This window comes from Aspergillus nidulans, chromosome VIII (genome assembly GCF_000011425.1).
Source record: "Aspergillus nidulans FGSC A4 chromosome VIII".
In the NCBI taxonomy this organism is placed as follows: Eukaryota; Fungi; Ascomycota; class Eurotiomycetes; order Eurotiales; family Aspergillaceae; genus Aspergillus; species Aspergillus nidulans.
The window spans coordinates 1893387-1906681 of NC_066264.1; the positions used below are offsets into that span (position 1 = coordinate 1893387).

General features: G+C 49.0%; 8 protein-coding genes across 8 annotated transcripts, besides 1 other annotated feature; 5 read left to right on the top strand and 3 right to left on the bottom strand.

Moving 5' to 3' along the window:
- Positions 1-13295: part of a sequence feature (contig 1.14 1606..364334(-1)) that runs on past both edges of the window.
- Positions 6-1131, bottom strand: ANIA_00960 (MIND complex subunit MTW1; the record flags this gene model as incomplete). Its single annotated transcript, XM_653472.2, has 3 exons — positions 6-644; positions 677-1003; positions 1078-1131. 3 exons carry the CDS (start codon positions 1129-1131, stop codon positions 6-8), a joined length of 1020 nt encoding a protein of 339 aa, XP_658564.2.
- On the top strand, positions 2414-2869 carry ANIA_00959 (uncharacterized protein; the record flags this gene model as incomplete). Its single annotated transcript, XM_653471.2, has 1 exon — positions 2414-2869. One exon carries the CDS (start codon positions 2414-2416, stop codon positions 2867-2869), a length of 456 nt encoding a protein of 151 aa, XP_658563.2.
- ANIA_00958 (MIF domain protein) lies at positions 2938-3537 on the top strand (the record flags this gene model as incomplete). Its single annotated transcript, XM_653470.2, has 1 exon — positions 2938-3537. The coding sequence occupies one exon, from the start codon at positions 2938-2940 to the stop codon at positions 3535-3537; it is 600 nt and encodes a 199-aa protein (XP_658562.2).
- ANIA_00957 (uncharacterized protein) lies at positions 4316-6195 on the top strand (the record flags this gene model as incomplete). The annotated part of the gene is made up of 5 exons (XM_653469.1): positions 4316-4397; positions 4555-5059; positions 5152-5929; positions 5997-6017; positions 6070-6195. The coding sequence occupies 5 exons, from the start codon at positions 4316-4318 to the stop codon at positions 6193-6195; spliced, it is 1512 nt and encodes a 503-aa protein (XP_658561.1).
- On the bottom strand, positions 6368-8253 carry ANIA_00956 (tRNA-dihydrouridine synthase family protein; the record flags this gene model as incomplete). The annotated part of the gene is made up of 2 exons (XM_653468.2): positions 7957-8253; positions 6368-7894 (listed from the first exon to the last, which is right to left on the bottom strand). The coding sequence occupies exons 1-2, from the start codon at positions 8119-8121 to the stop codon at positions 6368-6370; spliced, it is 1692 nt and encodes a 563-aa protein (XP_658560.1). The 5' UTR covers positions 8122-8253.
- Positions 8492-10192, top strand: ANIA_10137 (WD40 repeat domain-containing protein; the record flags this gene model as incomplete). The annotated part of the gene is made up of 3 exons (XM_050613268.1): positions 8492-8543; positions 8600-9390; positions 9439-10192. 3 exons carry the CDS (start codon positions 8492-8494, stop codon positions 10057-10059), a joined length of 1464 nt encoding a protein of 487 aa, XP_050469097.1. The 3' UTR covers positions 10060-10192.
- ANIA_10130 (40S ribosomal protein eS25) lies at positions 10332-11159 on the top strand. Its single transcript, XM_653467.2, has 4 exons — positions 10332-10362; positions 10429-10471; positions 10629-10838; positions 10901-11159. Exons 1-4 carry the CDS (start codon positions 10360-10362, stop codon positions 10921-10923), a joined length of 279 nt encoding a protein of 92 aa, XP_658559.2. The 5' UTR covers positions 10332-10359; the 3' UTR covers positions 10924-11159.
- Positions 11220-12264, bottom strand: ANIA_00954 (putative heme/steroid binding domain protein; the record flags this gene model as incomplete). The annotated part of the gene is made up of 2 exons (XM_653466.2): positions 11793-12264; positions 11220-11723 (listed from the first exon to the last, which is right to left on the bottom strand). Exons 1-2 carry the CDS (start codon positions 12036-12038, stop codon positions 11220-11222), a joined length of 750 nt encoding a protein of 249 aa, XP_658558.2. The 5' UTR covers positions 12039-12264.

Here is a 13295-nt window from a genome sequence, read left to right on the forward strand (position 1 = left end):
CCCTTCTACTCCTCCTTTCTATCCGCCTGTGTAAGCATACTAGTCACGGCCTCGAGTGCCTGTGCTTCGGAGATGTTCACTCTGCGTCCGCCAACAGTAATGTTCCCATCATTACCAGGTAGCTGGCCAGACCGCTCAAGATGTAGTCTGATTCTGCTTTCAATGTAATCTCGTCTCTCATCTGACTTGGGTTCCTTGTCTTTCGCCAGGCCCGATTCCGGTAAAGCGGCCAGCTTAGGCCGGAGCTCTTTTAGCATCGCTTGCAGAGCAGGAAGTTGTGACAAAATGAATGTAGTTTTGGTCGTCAACGGTGTGTGCTGCTGGTTCGATCCTGTGGCAACGCCAACGCGTGATTGCTGAGCAGCCGGACTCGCTGTCAAGAACGACAAGTCCAGATCTTTCTTCGTAAGAGACGTGGTTCCACTTTCTTTCGTGTCCGTTGCAGCATCCGAGGCTTGCGTCGCTGACAAGATCGCTTTAAGCTGCGCGATCATTACTTCGTTCCTCGCGCTCTCCTGCTTCAATGCTCGGTTTAGTTTTTTCGTTTCTTGCAGCTTCTGCCGTAGAACGAGAATTGTGTCAATCGTCGGCGCGTCGGGCGGGGGATCTAATGATATATTCTGGAGCGAATACCAGTTAACGCACTGCGCGCCTCGCAGAGAGCTCGAATACGAACCTCATAATGTTTAAGCCTGATCCACCCCATCAAATCCTCAGGCACTCGGAAAATATTGCGCAGCACGAAAATCTCAAACTTGTCAAATGCCTTGTCGACCGTCGCTTCAAGCAGGGTCTCCAACTGATGCAATCCATTCTCAATCTCTAACTGTGCTTCCGGGTAAACAACATTTCCGTCCTCGTCGGTGTCTGGGATGGTCGAGCCGTTGTTAGCATGTGCGAATCCCAATCGTTCCGCAGGGGTCGACAGTAGACCAGACTCCAGGCTAGAAATGGCTTGATAAATCAGGTTGTTGATAGAGTTAATAATGTCATCTATAAGCGACTGTAGCTGTGTTAGCGAACGTTCTAGCAAGCCTCGCGACAGGCGAGCTGAACGACGACCAGGAGTGAACTAACCAAGGGTGTATAGCTAAAATGCTCAGTGAGCAAGGATGTAGTAAGGTCGTCCATCGTCTCAACAAGGCGTCGACTAATTCATCACCTAGTTGGTGGTTGGAGGCTGCGTATGTAGTCCTTGTCTGGGGCGCGCGTCGCGTGGGGATAAAGTTTTGTCTGCGCGAGGGGAAAGCAATGCCAAGACCGGGCTGGTCGAGAGATATGGTTTTTTCCCGACGTATTTTCCAAATCTCTCACAAGTTGCTAGACTTGTCTCAACTATTGACTATAATTCCTGATGATTTGTCTACAATGGGAAGAACTGGGGCGAGAAATAGACTAACCTTGCAGAAGCTGGCCTCATTTCACAAGGCAACATGTTTGTGACTCACTAGATCTCTCTTTTTTGAGTCAACTTAGGGCTGTGCTAAGCTCACTTACCAATTAGCTTTTCCAGGATAAAAACTGAACAGCTTCACTCAGGAGCAGTGCCCCTAAATACATGACAACTGACTCAGTGTGGGCTCCGTTCACCTCAAGCATGACTGACTTTGGAGAAGCAGGACCATTGGATTCGCGTGAGGATGGATGATGCACTCGAGATTGAGAGGCATAAATACCTTTACACTGTTTCTAAACTGTCTTTGGTTCCTTGAAGTTTAATATCTCTATCGCTTGATATTTGATTGATCAGTCACGCTTGCTCTAAATATGGCGGAAACCAAAATTGAGGTGGAGACGATCCCAACCATTGAAGAGGAAGACTTCACAAAGAGAAGTCCCTCTCAAAATGATGACGCTCGTATGGGAGAATCTCCTCAGCCAAAATCCTCACAGACTGCAGAGAACAGGCTCCGACCAGCCGCAGGTAATCAACATCATTCCGTCTTAAAATCTGGCCTGACGTTATTGTAGATATACTGAACCGTCTTATATGGGACGAGACCTATGATAGCACCGACTTTGTTATCGGCTACGAGGATCGATTCGAGGGCCAGCTGGAGGCGAGTCTCAACTCGTGGAAGAGAGATTCAACGGACGAGGAGTTCATCCCGCAACATCGCATCCTGTACATCAAGCGGAAGTCGAATCCTGAGGTAGTATGGGACAGGCGACGAAGAATAGACAAAATTTTCAAGAGCGGAAACTCGGCCTTTGACTATTTGGCATTTCTCGCTTGACTTTGTGATGATTACTGTGCCTACCAATTCAATAGCTGCGTCGCCGGGTGGCTCCTTCTGCTTGTGTACTTTTTATCTCCTCGACTTCAGATCGAACGCCGCCGGGCATTCAAATCGTGGACTATTTCTTAGCTATTCTTTCCTGTAGCGCTTCACCTCGTTCCTCGAGACGCAAAATGCCTCAGAGGCGCCATCGGATCGATTTCTCGCTGCTAAGAAGGCGTCAGAACTTTTCGTCGGCCTCCTCCTCAGACCTTTCTCCTGGCATTCCGGTCCTCCAGTCGCCAATGTCGTTTCATGCGATGGCGTCACCAGAAGTCCCCGAGGCAACGCTTAAGCGGAATAAGCTGGACAGAGCTCCAGTCAAGCCGTCCATGTTTTTCGAAGATATGGATGAAGAGGACGATGGACCAGTCACCAAGTCAACGGCCCATGACCACAAGGACGTTCCAGCGCCACGCACGGCACAGAAAGTTATCAGTGGCGAGAGTCCACCAAAGACCCAATTCTTTGAAGATTCATTCAGCTCCGGTGTCTCCTTTGTACCGCCGGTTGCACGAATAGGGCAGGATTCTCTTGTCGTGATTGAAGTCTTGGTAAACGTCAGCGTAAGTCGGCCAAGTCAACTATGACGGCTCCAAGCTGATTCAGTCTGCAGGTCAAAGATGAGGAGGCTGTTATCTCGAGAATAACTACACGAATGGCGCAAATCTACCAGAGATCCGAGTCTTTCATGTTCGTCAGCATGCAAGTGATCCCGTCGCTGCGATTCGGCAACTCGACAGTGCCAGCATACTCCATGAAAGTCTTCGCGCTGCCGTATCTCATTGCCCCGATCACGAACCTCCGCAGCACCATACTCATTCAAGCGGCGCTTCACGACATTCTACATATCCAACCCTCCCGGGGAATCATCCTGTATATTCCAGTTGCAGAAGAGAACATGGCGACCAACAATACTACTATGATGGGTGAGGTAGCCCGTTTACAAAGCGATACTCATGGCTGTGGCCGGGAGTCTGGAATCTTCAAGTCTCTTTCTCGATCCCTGAGTAGGAGGAAGAAGTCCAGCAGCGGTGCGAGTGCGCCTCTGTCTGTCGCCACAACATCTTCATGGGCCGCTCGAAGCGATGTGCATGAAGCAAAACCAGCCGCGATTTCAGAGTCTGAAGGTACCAATACATCCGCCGATGAAGGCTCTGTGAGACCTAGACAATCTAGGACGCTGCGGCTTTTCGGTTCCCGCCGGTTGACTGAGCCCTCGGAGCATTCCAACGCGGGCTCGGGAATAGGATGTTGATCCCTGGGACAGCCAAATCTTGCAGCCCAGGTTGGAACAAACCTCTTGGAAAGACTCGAGGCTCGATTGGAATGAACTCAGCGTATTAGCCATGATCCGAAGGGCTCGTCCTCGGATTTGGAGTTGGTAAATGCAAGTTGTTTGGCCAATTTCCGGTGCTGGAGGCAACTATCCTGCCTACTGTATACATTGTATAGTTATCTCAATTATTACGGACTTTGGTCTCCTTTGATATAGCCATCGGTATTGGAGCTGCTAAAGAATGATAAACCTGCAAGTGCTTGGTCTACTGTACAAGCATAAACTACAGACTAGATGTAGACGAAGCAGTAGGTAAAGAAGGCAAGGAAAAACATACGTGCATAAGCGAGATTGTGTCGAATTCTATTTGTTTGAGCTCTGAGGAGTGGTGTCTCAACACAAAACTTAAAATACATAAGCAACCAGCTAGGCAGAAGATATCTAGATATACCAGGCAAATGGCCCAGGAAAGCTGAAAATAGCTTGACGGTGAGTCAACTACTCAGTACGACCCGAAAATACCGTAAGCCGGCGATAGAGCATATCTTCCGCCAACCTCATACGGAGCATTGTTGTTGAACGATTAATTTGCAGGCTTAACCTTTCTTTGCTGCGCACGATCCTTGTCGCGCTTCCGCAACAGCGCAATAACCACTGGTATGGCACATCAACCGCCTGCAGAGCATCCATCAGGATCTATTTTCTCGCAACTCCGCCCCGACAAACAACTGCACACTATCGTAAGACAAATACCATAATGGATACAGACTCCATTTCCAGCAAGGTGATAGAAGTGGAAGGTGACCTTTTTGATGCTCCAGATGGCACAGCTTTGATACGTAAGTTATCGTACTCGCAGGTAGAGCCACACTGTGACAAATGCCAAAACTAACCGCCGTCTTGCGCAGACGCTTGCAATTGCCTCGGCTCATGGGGTGCAGGAATCGCAGGGGCCTTTCGCAAAAAAGTAGATATCCCTTCTTACACCGGCCTGAGGAAGCCACGAAGCTAACAGTTTCATTCTTACCCAGTACCCTGCGGCATACGAGATCTACGAATCTTACTGCCGTATGTACCTCGAAAAGCCTCAATATCGCAAGATCAACCCAACAGATACTGTTACTGGAAGTAGCCAGATTCCCGCCCGCGACATCCGACTTCCAGAGGGATCTACATTAGTTATCCCGCCCCAAAAACGGGACTACGAAAAGCCGGGAGGTAAAAAGCACTGGGTCATCTGCCTCTTTACTTCGCGTGGATATGGACGCAATGTGAGCAGCGTCGATATCATTCTGCAAAATACGGAGCTGGCGATTGCGGATTTGAAGGATCAGCTTGATGAGCTGAAGCAAATGTGGTCCAAAGCAGACGATGCTAATATTAAGGGCCTAAAAGCTTGCCGGTTCAACTCGGGACTTTTTGGAGTGGATTGGGCGCTTACGAGGAGGATTTTGGAGGATTCGGGGTTGGAAATTATTGTTGTTCGTCCGCCCGGGGAGAAGTAGAGTGCCAGGGTTCTCAGTAAGATTCAAGCAGACATGCCTCTAGCACTTTTCGAGTGTGATTTATGTAGAGATGGTGCGATTGATCAAGTGATCCTATTCCGCCAACGTACTCTTTAACCAATGTGCCGAAGTACTTCGTAGGAAAGGAAAGTGGTGTACGCAAGTCACCTGACCTCGCGTCTGGCAGTCGCGATGCGCGCCGATTCAACCGCCAACACCTCTTTCACATCTACCAACTTCAGAGCACAAGAAAGAAACAAATTGAGCGCAGAACCATGCCAGTTGAACGCCAAGCTCCCCAAAAGCGCCGCACACTTCCGTTCAAGCCACCAAGTAGAGCGTCAGGATCCGCCGTGTCAGCATCAACAGCTGGCTCATCCAAAGCCAAAGCCACCAAACCAGCAACAAAGACCAAAAATACTAACGCGGCAACCACCTTTTTCTCGAATAATAAACCCGCAAAAGCCACCACTTCCCGCCAAAGGCCATCGCCTTCCCCGAGTCCTACAAACTCAGGCACCGACTCGACTTCCTCCACATCAGATGATTCAAGCCGCGCCTCGCCCGCTTCGGCCTCAGACGACGAGAGTGAAGCAAACTACATTCTCGCTGAAATCACACACGCTAAACCCGAGCACGAAGACGTCCTCTCATCGGAACCGCTCATCCCGCCGAAATTGTTAACGAGGCTCTTGCACCATCATTTCCGGAGCGAAAAGACGAAGATTGCGAAGGATGCGAATGCCGTTGTTGCGAAGTATATCGATGTCTTTGTGAGGGAGGCTGTTGCTAGGGCAGCTTTTGAGAGGTCCGAGGCACAAGGGGGTGCGAGTGGTGGGGTTGGGATTGCGGATGGGTTTTTGGAGGTCTGTTGTCCATTTATTTTCTTTTATCATCTTTCTCTACTTCTTAACGCGTGCCATTGTTTGATAGTCTTGTGCTGATATTGATATGGTAGGTCGAGGATCTTGAGAAAATGGGACCGCAGCTTGCTATGGACTTTTAGGTGTTGATTATTTACCTTGGAAAGATGGCTGGCTTTGTTCTGGGTGTTGGGTGTTCTGCTGGGGTTCCTCTAGGGCATGGCATGTTCTTTGCTTGTACTCGTGATACCAGTCGTGTGGATTTTTGATTATGATTGAGGCTCTTGTATGCCGTCTTTGGTATGTTTATTGACTGCATGGGTGCAACATTGGGTGGGTAGGAATTCATTCATCATCGGCTTGGGCGCTATGCATTAGTATAAACGCGTAGTCTGTCGGAGTATGTACATGTTGTAAACGTTTCTTAACAAGGTCTAATGCTTAACCACTCAGCAACGCATCCTTCGCTGCCGTTGTCGGTGTATCGGCCGCTTCCACAGTGTGAACCGAAGAAACAGCCTCCATCCTATCATTTGCTTTATCCTGCTCATTCTCAACCTCTGCCTTCTTCTGTTTCTCTCCCTTCTTAACCTGCAATGCCCCAACCTCCATCGCCTCCTCCGGCGTTGGTCGAATATGCGGCTGACAGACCCAGAACGGCCTTCCATATTCCGCAATTGTCGCCTTCGACCCGGTCAAGCTCGGATCGGGCTTATGCTCAAAGCGCTCAGGAAACTGCTTGTACTCTTTAAGCCCCTTCCTGACTTCTTCCTCGAGAATGGAGAGTGTGTGCTCGAAGGTTGACATGTCGGACGGTGAGGATCTGGCGAGCGCATCGCGGACGTTTGTATGCGTGGCAATCAGAGGGCGGAAGAGCTGGAAGAGATGTGCTTGCATGAACTTCGTAGAAGGGCTGTTGGGGTTCCCGTGGCGGAATTTATGGGGAACCTTTTGTTTTCTCTGTTTCTTCTTAGGCGGTCCCTCTTCTTCTTCTTCTTTCTCTTCTCCACCATGGGCTTCGACTTCAGCTGCCGGTGCTGTGGTGTTGGTAGTAGTGTTTGATTGCGGTAGCGCTTCTTCCTCTGGGTCGGAGGGGATGTATAGAGGTTTTCGTTCCGGGACGGGCTGTTCGAGGACGTATTTATAAATGATGTCCAAGTACCGTCGGAATACTGCATCGATGCGGTATCCTCCTCTTCCGTCTCTGCCTCGCCAGTATTCTCTCCCTTCGCTGCCGACTGGAGGAGGTTTAGCAAAGATAGAGGGATCCGACAAGTTTCCTTCGGCGCTCATCACACCATCTGCGCCGGTTGCCTCGAGGCAGCGTGCCAAATCGTCGTGGTTCAGGTTGTTCCCATTCGCAAAGATAACAGTGTCCGGGGGCAGGTTATCTCGTAAATACCTAATATAGCTCCAATCAGCCAGCCCGGTATTATGACCCTTTTGCTCTCTTGTCCGTCCATGGAGGGTGATTATGCTTGCGCCAGCGGAGAGTATCATCTTGGCATACTCCAAAGTCTTCTCCTTCGATTCTTGGATTCTAAACTTCGCCGTAACAGGGACTTCGAGTTCCATATGAAGCTTGTTGATCAATTTGTAGATTAAGTCCCAGTCCTCCTGCAGGAAAGCGCCATAGTGGCCTCGCCTTGCAATGCCTTGCGGACAACCCAGGTTCAAATCAACGGCGTCGCAATAAGGTGCCACATGGCGCGCGGCGTTAAAAAAGTCATCAGGATCATTGGCGCAGAACTGCACAAATAGCGGCCGGTCAATCGCTGGGTTTCCGTCGAGGTATGGAGAGTCATCGCCTTTGCATTTGGTGTCGCCCCAAGCGCGAGTCGGGTGGAAGGCCTTTGCGCGATAGCCAGCATGTTCCTCAAAGAGACGCGCATGATACATAGGACTGTATGCGAGAACGGACTTAGACTCTTCGGGTGTCATAAAGGAACGGGTGAGCATGCGCCATGCCTGGGAGTAGTAAACATTAGTTAGACTTTTAGCGCGCAGGGACCAAGGGGAGCTACACCTACGAATTCGGACCGGTCAACCATAGGCGCAACGATATATTTCGGTGATCCTATGCTCTCATAGAATGCTCGCCCGTGGAGTTTTTTTCTAGTTACTGGCTCCGCCTTCTCAGGTGCGATTTGCGCTACGCCGTTCGATATGGCGGGGACGGTTTCTGAGATGGCCATCTTGGTGGAGTAAGGGCGCGTTAACGTGAGAAGATATCGCCCCAAATTTGGGGTAAAAAATCGTTTAAGACCTATCGTAGCCACGATATATATGAGACCGATGTTACAGACAATGACAGGAAAACCTTTTTCTATGCCTTCGAACGGATTATTCGCCATGGGAGACTTTTTTTTGCGACACAATCACGGAACGGAAGAATGATATTGCTTTATCTTATCGATAAGAGCCTTGGCAATCTCTATTTACTCCGTCGCCTCCGCACCCCGTGTTAGGATAGGGCATGCTACTTCATATTCTTCGCCATGTTTAATATGCCTTTATAGACACCTACAGGCAAGAACTCTTATGGCGCGTTAGTGCGTCTCCAAAATGTCACGATTATGTCCAACTCCAACCTCGTCAATTGACACTGCTGGTTCTCGTGAGTCCATGGTGTTTGTTGATTTGTCTGGTTAGCATGCTCTAACTACGATACAGCTTCTTCCTCGATTGCGCTATCCCAGGACGGTGAATACGCCGCGCACTTTTATGGAAAGGACCTTCTCATTCATCTTAATCCTACTTCATCAGATTTTCAGGAAGTACAGCTTGTTAAGGTGAAGGACACGGGGTGCAAATTTCTAAGGTTCTCCCGGAAACAGGACACAGCAGAAGCACGGCGAGTATTCTGCGCAAGCGATTCTCGTATCCTGATCTGGGATTTATATCCATTGCGGCAGCATGCGGAGATTGAGAACGTCGAACCAGGCGCTGTGAACGTTGACTTTGGGGCTGACGAAAACGAGATTGTTGCTTTCCACGCATTCAACACCAAGCTCACTGTCTTTGAGTTGGACTCTGGCCGCAGTCTTATTATAAAGTCCCCCAAGTTCTCGCATCAGAATGGTTACGGATATCGGCCGAAGACCGGGCAGCTCGCGATCTTATTGAAACCAGAGACTAGTGACCTGCTGACCGTGCATGAGCCTCTGACCTATGAGGTCATCGGACGCGAAGTGCTTCCGACGGTCGACGCGCAAGGGCTGAAATGGAGCCCTGATGGGCACTGGATAGCTGTATGGGAGGCTGCAAGTGCAGGAACCAAAGTTCTCGTCTTTACTGCCGATGTGCAGCTCTTTAGGACCTATACAGGCTTACCGGAATCTGATGGATTATTTGATCTAGGAGTTAGAGGCCTTGAATGGAGTCCTGTTGTGCGAGATGGCTTATCGCAAGTATTGGCTGTTGGTAAGATAGATGGCACGGTGGACCTACTTGGAACGAAAACGGTATTATAATTACTGTGTTGCTTTATGTCTCATTACTAACATCCGAAGTTCTCTTGCTCGTCTACACTCTCACATATCTTCCCCATCGACCAATCCCCTCCTAGCCTATGGCGGGAACGCTACGCCGCTGGAGGCATGAGCTTAGAATACGCTGAGTCGTCAAGCTCATCTGCATTCTCAACCGTCCCCGAACCGACGAGTGTCTCCCGTGGGGTTTCCTTGATGGGATTCAGCTTTGATGGTAAACTTCTGAGCACTGTGGACCAGACGCGGCCTAACATTGTCTGGGTATGGGACTTGGAGAGCACTCCAGTTCTTGTTTCGGTTTTGGTTCACGAGCATGCTGTTAGACAGGTTATATGGCATCATTCCAGCACGCAAATGCTCATTACTACAGCCAACAATGCTCTTCCCGGTGTACGATTTTGGAGCCCGCACCGACCACCATGCATCTTTCGAGTCCCTATTTCAAGAAGCGACAGTGGGAGATACGACGTGCGATGGTTATCCTCTGACATGGGTCAGAAGTCTAGATTCTGGTTTGGCTCCCAAGAGGACTACGTTTTGGGATTTATTGAGCTGGATGAGCATGGTGCAGAATTTAAGGCTCTAAACACTCTTGGTGGAAAGGTATTATCAGGCAGCCATGGCACTTACACGAACCGATGAGATTATCTATCTGCGCCACATGTCTAATATTCTATAAGCGACCGTTGCATAACCATCTTTATGTTGCCGTTTTAAAGGGATAATTATGTCACTGCCTTACGTTCCAGGCATTAACTTCATAGTTCTCGCAGCCAATCACATTAGTAGCTAGAATTCAGTAACCGAGCCTGGACCCGTGACCATCCCAGGGCTAGGGTTTATTCTCACGTGATCTTTCTCTCCCCACTCGAATTTTGCACTTAGGCTCAACTTCTGGACGCTTCAGTCTCGCAGCTCTCAACAACCACACAGACAGTCAAAATGGTAAGCTGCAGCCCTCCTCAGAACAGACGATATATCTGCCCAATATGATGCTAATAGATGAAATAGGCTCCTGCAGGCAAGCAAAAGAAGAAGTGGTCCAAGGGCAAGGGTATGCTTCTCCGTCCTCATAATGATCTCCATCACCCAACACCGAACAATCCTCGATTTCGCAACATCCTACGAACCAGAAAATTGGACCGACTTTCGCACTCATCTACACATGAAAATGGATAATGAATACCCGAACTAACATATTTCCGCTATAGTCAAGGACAAGGCCCAGCACGCCGTCGTCCTCGAGAAGGCGACCGCTGAGAGACTCAACAAGGACGTCCAGTCCTACCGTCTCATCACCGTCGCCACTCTCGTTGACCGTCTCAAGATCAACGGCAGCTTGGCCCGCAAGGCCCTCGCTGATCTCGAGGAAAAGGGACAGATCAAGAAGGTTGTCGGTCACTCCAAGATGAACATCTACAGTATGTCACCTGATACGCAAACCAGTATTTTACATGGTGAATATGATGCTGATTATCTACAGCCCGCGCCGTTACCGCCGAGTAAACGCTTTTTAACGAATGGTTTTTCTCGCGGTGCTTATGATACCTTTGCTACGAATGATATCTCTAAATCCGGAATTCGGCTGGGAACGATGTTAGTGGTAGATTAATCGACCACACTTTGCATGGAAGGAAAGTTGCGCTACTGGACGTGTCAAGTACATTGCGTGACTCAATCAAATCAACCTGATCAATCTGTTCACTACTTGCTAAGTACGTAATGCGCATAAACATATATGCTGCCAGTAACGGAAGCAATTTCCAGACACACCCTAAATTCTACCTCAATCAAGACGAAGATTAGGCACTCTTACTCTTCTCCCTCTTGGGCCTTTGTTTCCTTGCTGCCTCGCAAAGTTCCCTCTTCCCCTTCATTTCATCCTTCTCCGTGTCATCTTTAACAACCCTCCCAACCTCAAAATACTTCTGATGCTTTCCAAAAAATCCCACCCAATGCGCAATTTGCTTCTCGACCCTCTTTTTTGCGTTCCGCATATCCTGTTCGCGCCTCTTTTTCTTTTCCCCACTACTCAACTTTTCCAATTCCTCCGGCTCGTCAATAGGTATAAACATCTCCTCAACACCGGTAAGATCGTCCGTGAGATCCTCAGCAAAACATCCCGTTACAAACGCACGGGTTGCGTCGCGCCCGGCGAAGAAGTGATAGCCACCACCGGGACCGTACATGCGTGGGTTCGCGGACACGTCGAAAATGGTCCCGTTCACGGCAACGTAGATGGGCCTGTCGGGGTTTGTGCCGTCGTAGAGGGAGAGCTCTGATGGCGTTAAGGCTATTGGGCCTTTCTATAAGTTTGTTAACGTCGAGTAAGCGGGTAATGAATTCATCTGGTTAGATGCGGGGGAAAGACGTACAACATATCGCACCAGCTGTGACCAGTTTGTGAACCAGGGGTTATACCCCCATGTTACAGTTTCGGTGAGATAGTATGATAAACCGCAGGAGACGACTGCCAAAGAGACCATCACACGGAAGATGTCGAGGATGCTAATGCCGCTGCGAGTTCTAGATTGCGCATCATTACCGCGGTCTTTAGTTGTAGAAGTGGACCTAGATGCGTCCTTGGGGACACCGGCTCTCTGGCGGACTTCAGACATCATGAGTAGATTGGCATCTGAGATGTTGGTAAGGAAGTGGGTAGGTAAATAATAGGAGAGAATAAGGCTGCCGAGCGCGCCAGTGAAAGGACAGATATTTCTAAAAGATTCTGAAACGTATGAGTTGATCACTGATTGCTCAGTAAAGCAGACCTAACGAGTCTCCAGGATAATGATTAACGACGCCTTGTACAGACCTATTTAAATGATCGTCCTAATGCTGCAGAATTTTGGTTGGTTCGACTCCGTAAACCTCGGCGGTTGAAGAAATAGAACCGGTGCCAGACATAGTAGCGATGCCGGGTGGAGTACAATACGATACTGAGGAATACTACAGCCACAGCACTGGCTCATCTACAAAGTCTCCTACGAGTATGAGGTAGTTCCAAAACCCAATATATTGTTCGCTCATCGAAACTGACACGCTAATATCTCGGTCTCCGACAAGCATCTCGGGTACCGATGAACCAAATATCAGAGTAGACAAATCCCAGGTCTGACGGGGAAAACTTTTCCCTGAACAGAGATAACCTGGAGAGTACAATACCGTCGGCGATCTGAAAGTATACCTAGAATCTTGTACTAAGTCAGCAAAGCTCACAAATCCTCATAATAAAACTAGCAATGCGTGGATAGCGAATCTCGTCAGACATCCAAGGAAGTACATGCGCACAGAGCACGTCTAGATTGGGTTCTAGCGACGGCTAGCGTGGAAACTGCGAATGTGGAAAACTTTTTCATCATCGAGATTGGGGGCAGGTAAAGGAGAGATGGTTTCAAAGAGGATGATGGGTGCTTACCATAAGATTAGCTGATAAGCACAGAGTCGATAGAGTTGACTGCTATACGCATCTGAAAATCGGCATTATGACCTTGCAGATGGTATGAGCAAGCAGAAGTCCTCAAAAACGAAGGTGACTTCATGTTTGGGAGAGTGAGAGAAGAAACTTTTTTTCGGCTCTTCTTTTCTAGCAGGCCCGGATGAAAGTAGTTCCCTATCCGGTGGATGGAGCGGCGCCTTTCCGCTTCAGGCAAATACTCTGACAGTAAGGCCCGTCGGACTTAAGCACCAATTCCAGCATTTTTACCCTTCCGCTCTTCTTTTTTTTTTCCTCCTGGTTACACGGTTCGATCATTTACAGTAGTTTCTTAGGATTCTATTACTCTCCTCTGTAATCGGAGGGGTGGGCAAGCAGGCGGTGCTATAATGCCTGCAATGTTTATCAGTGCTCAAACCAACCCGCCACACCGACGAAACTA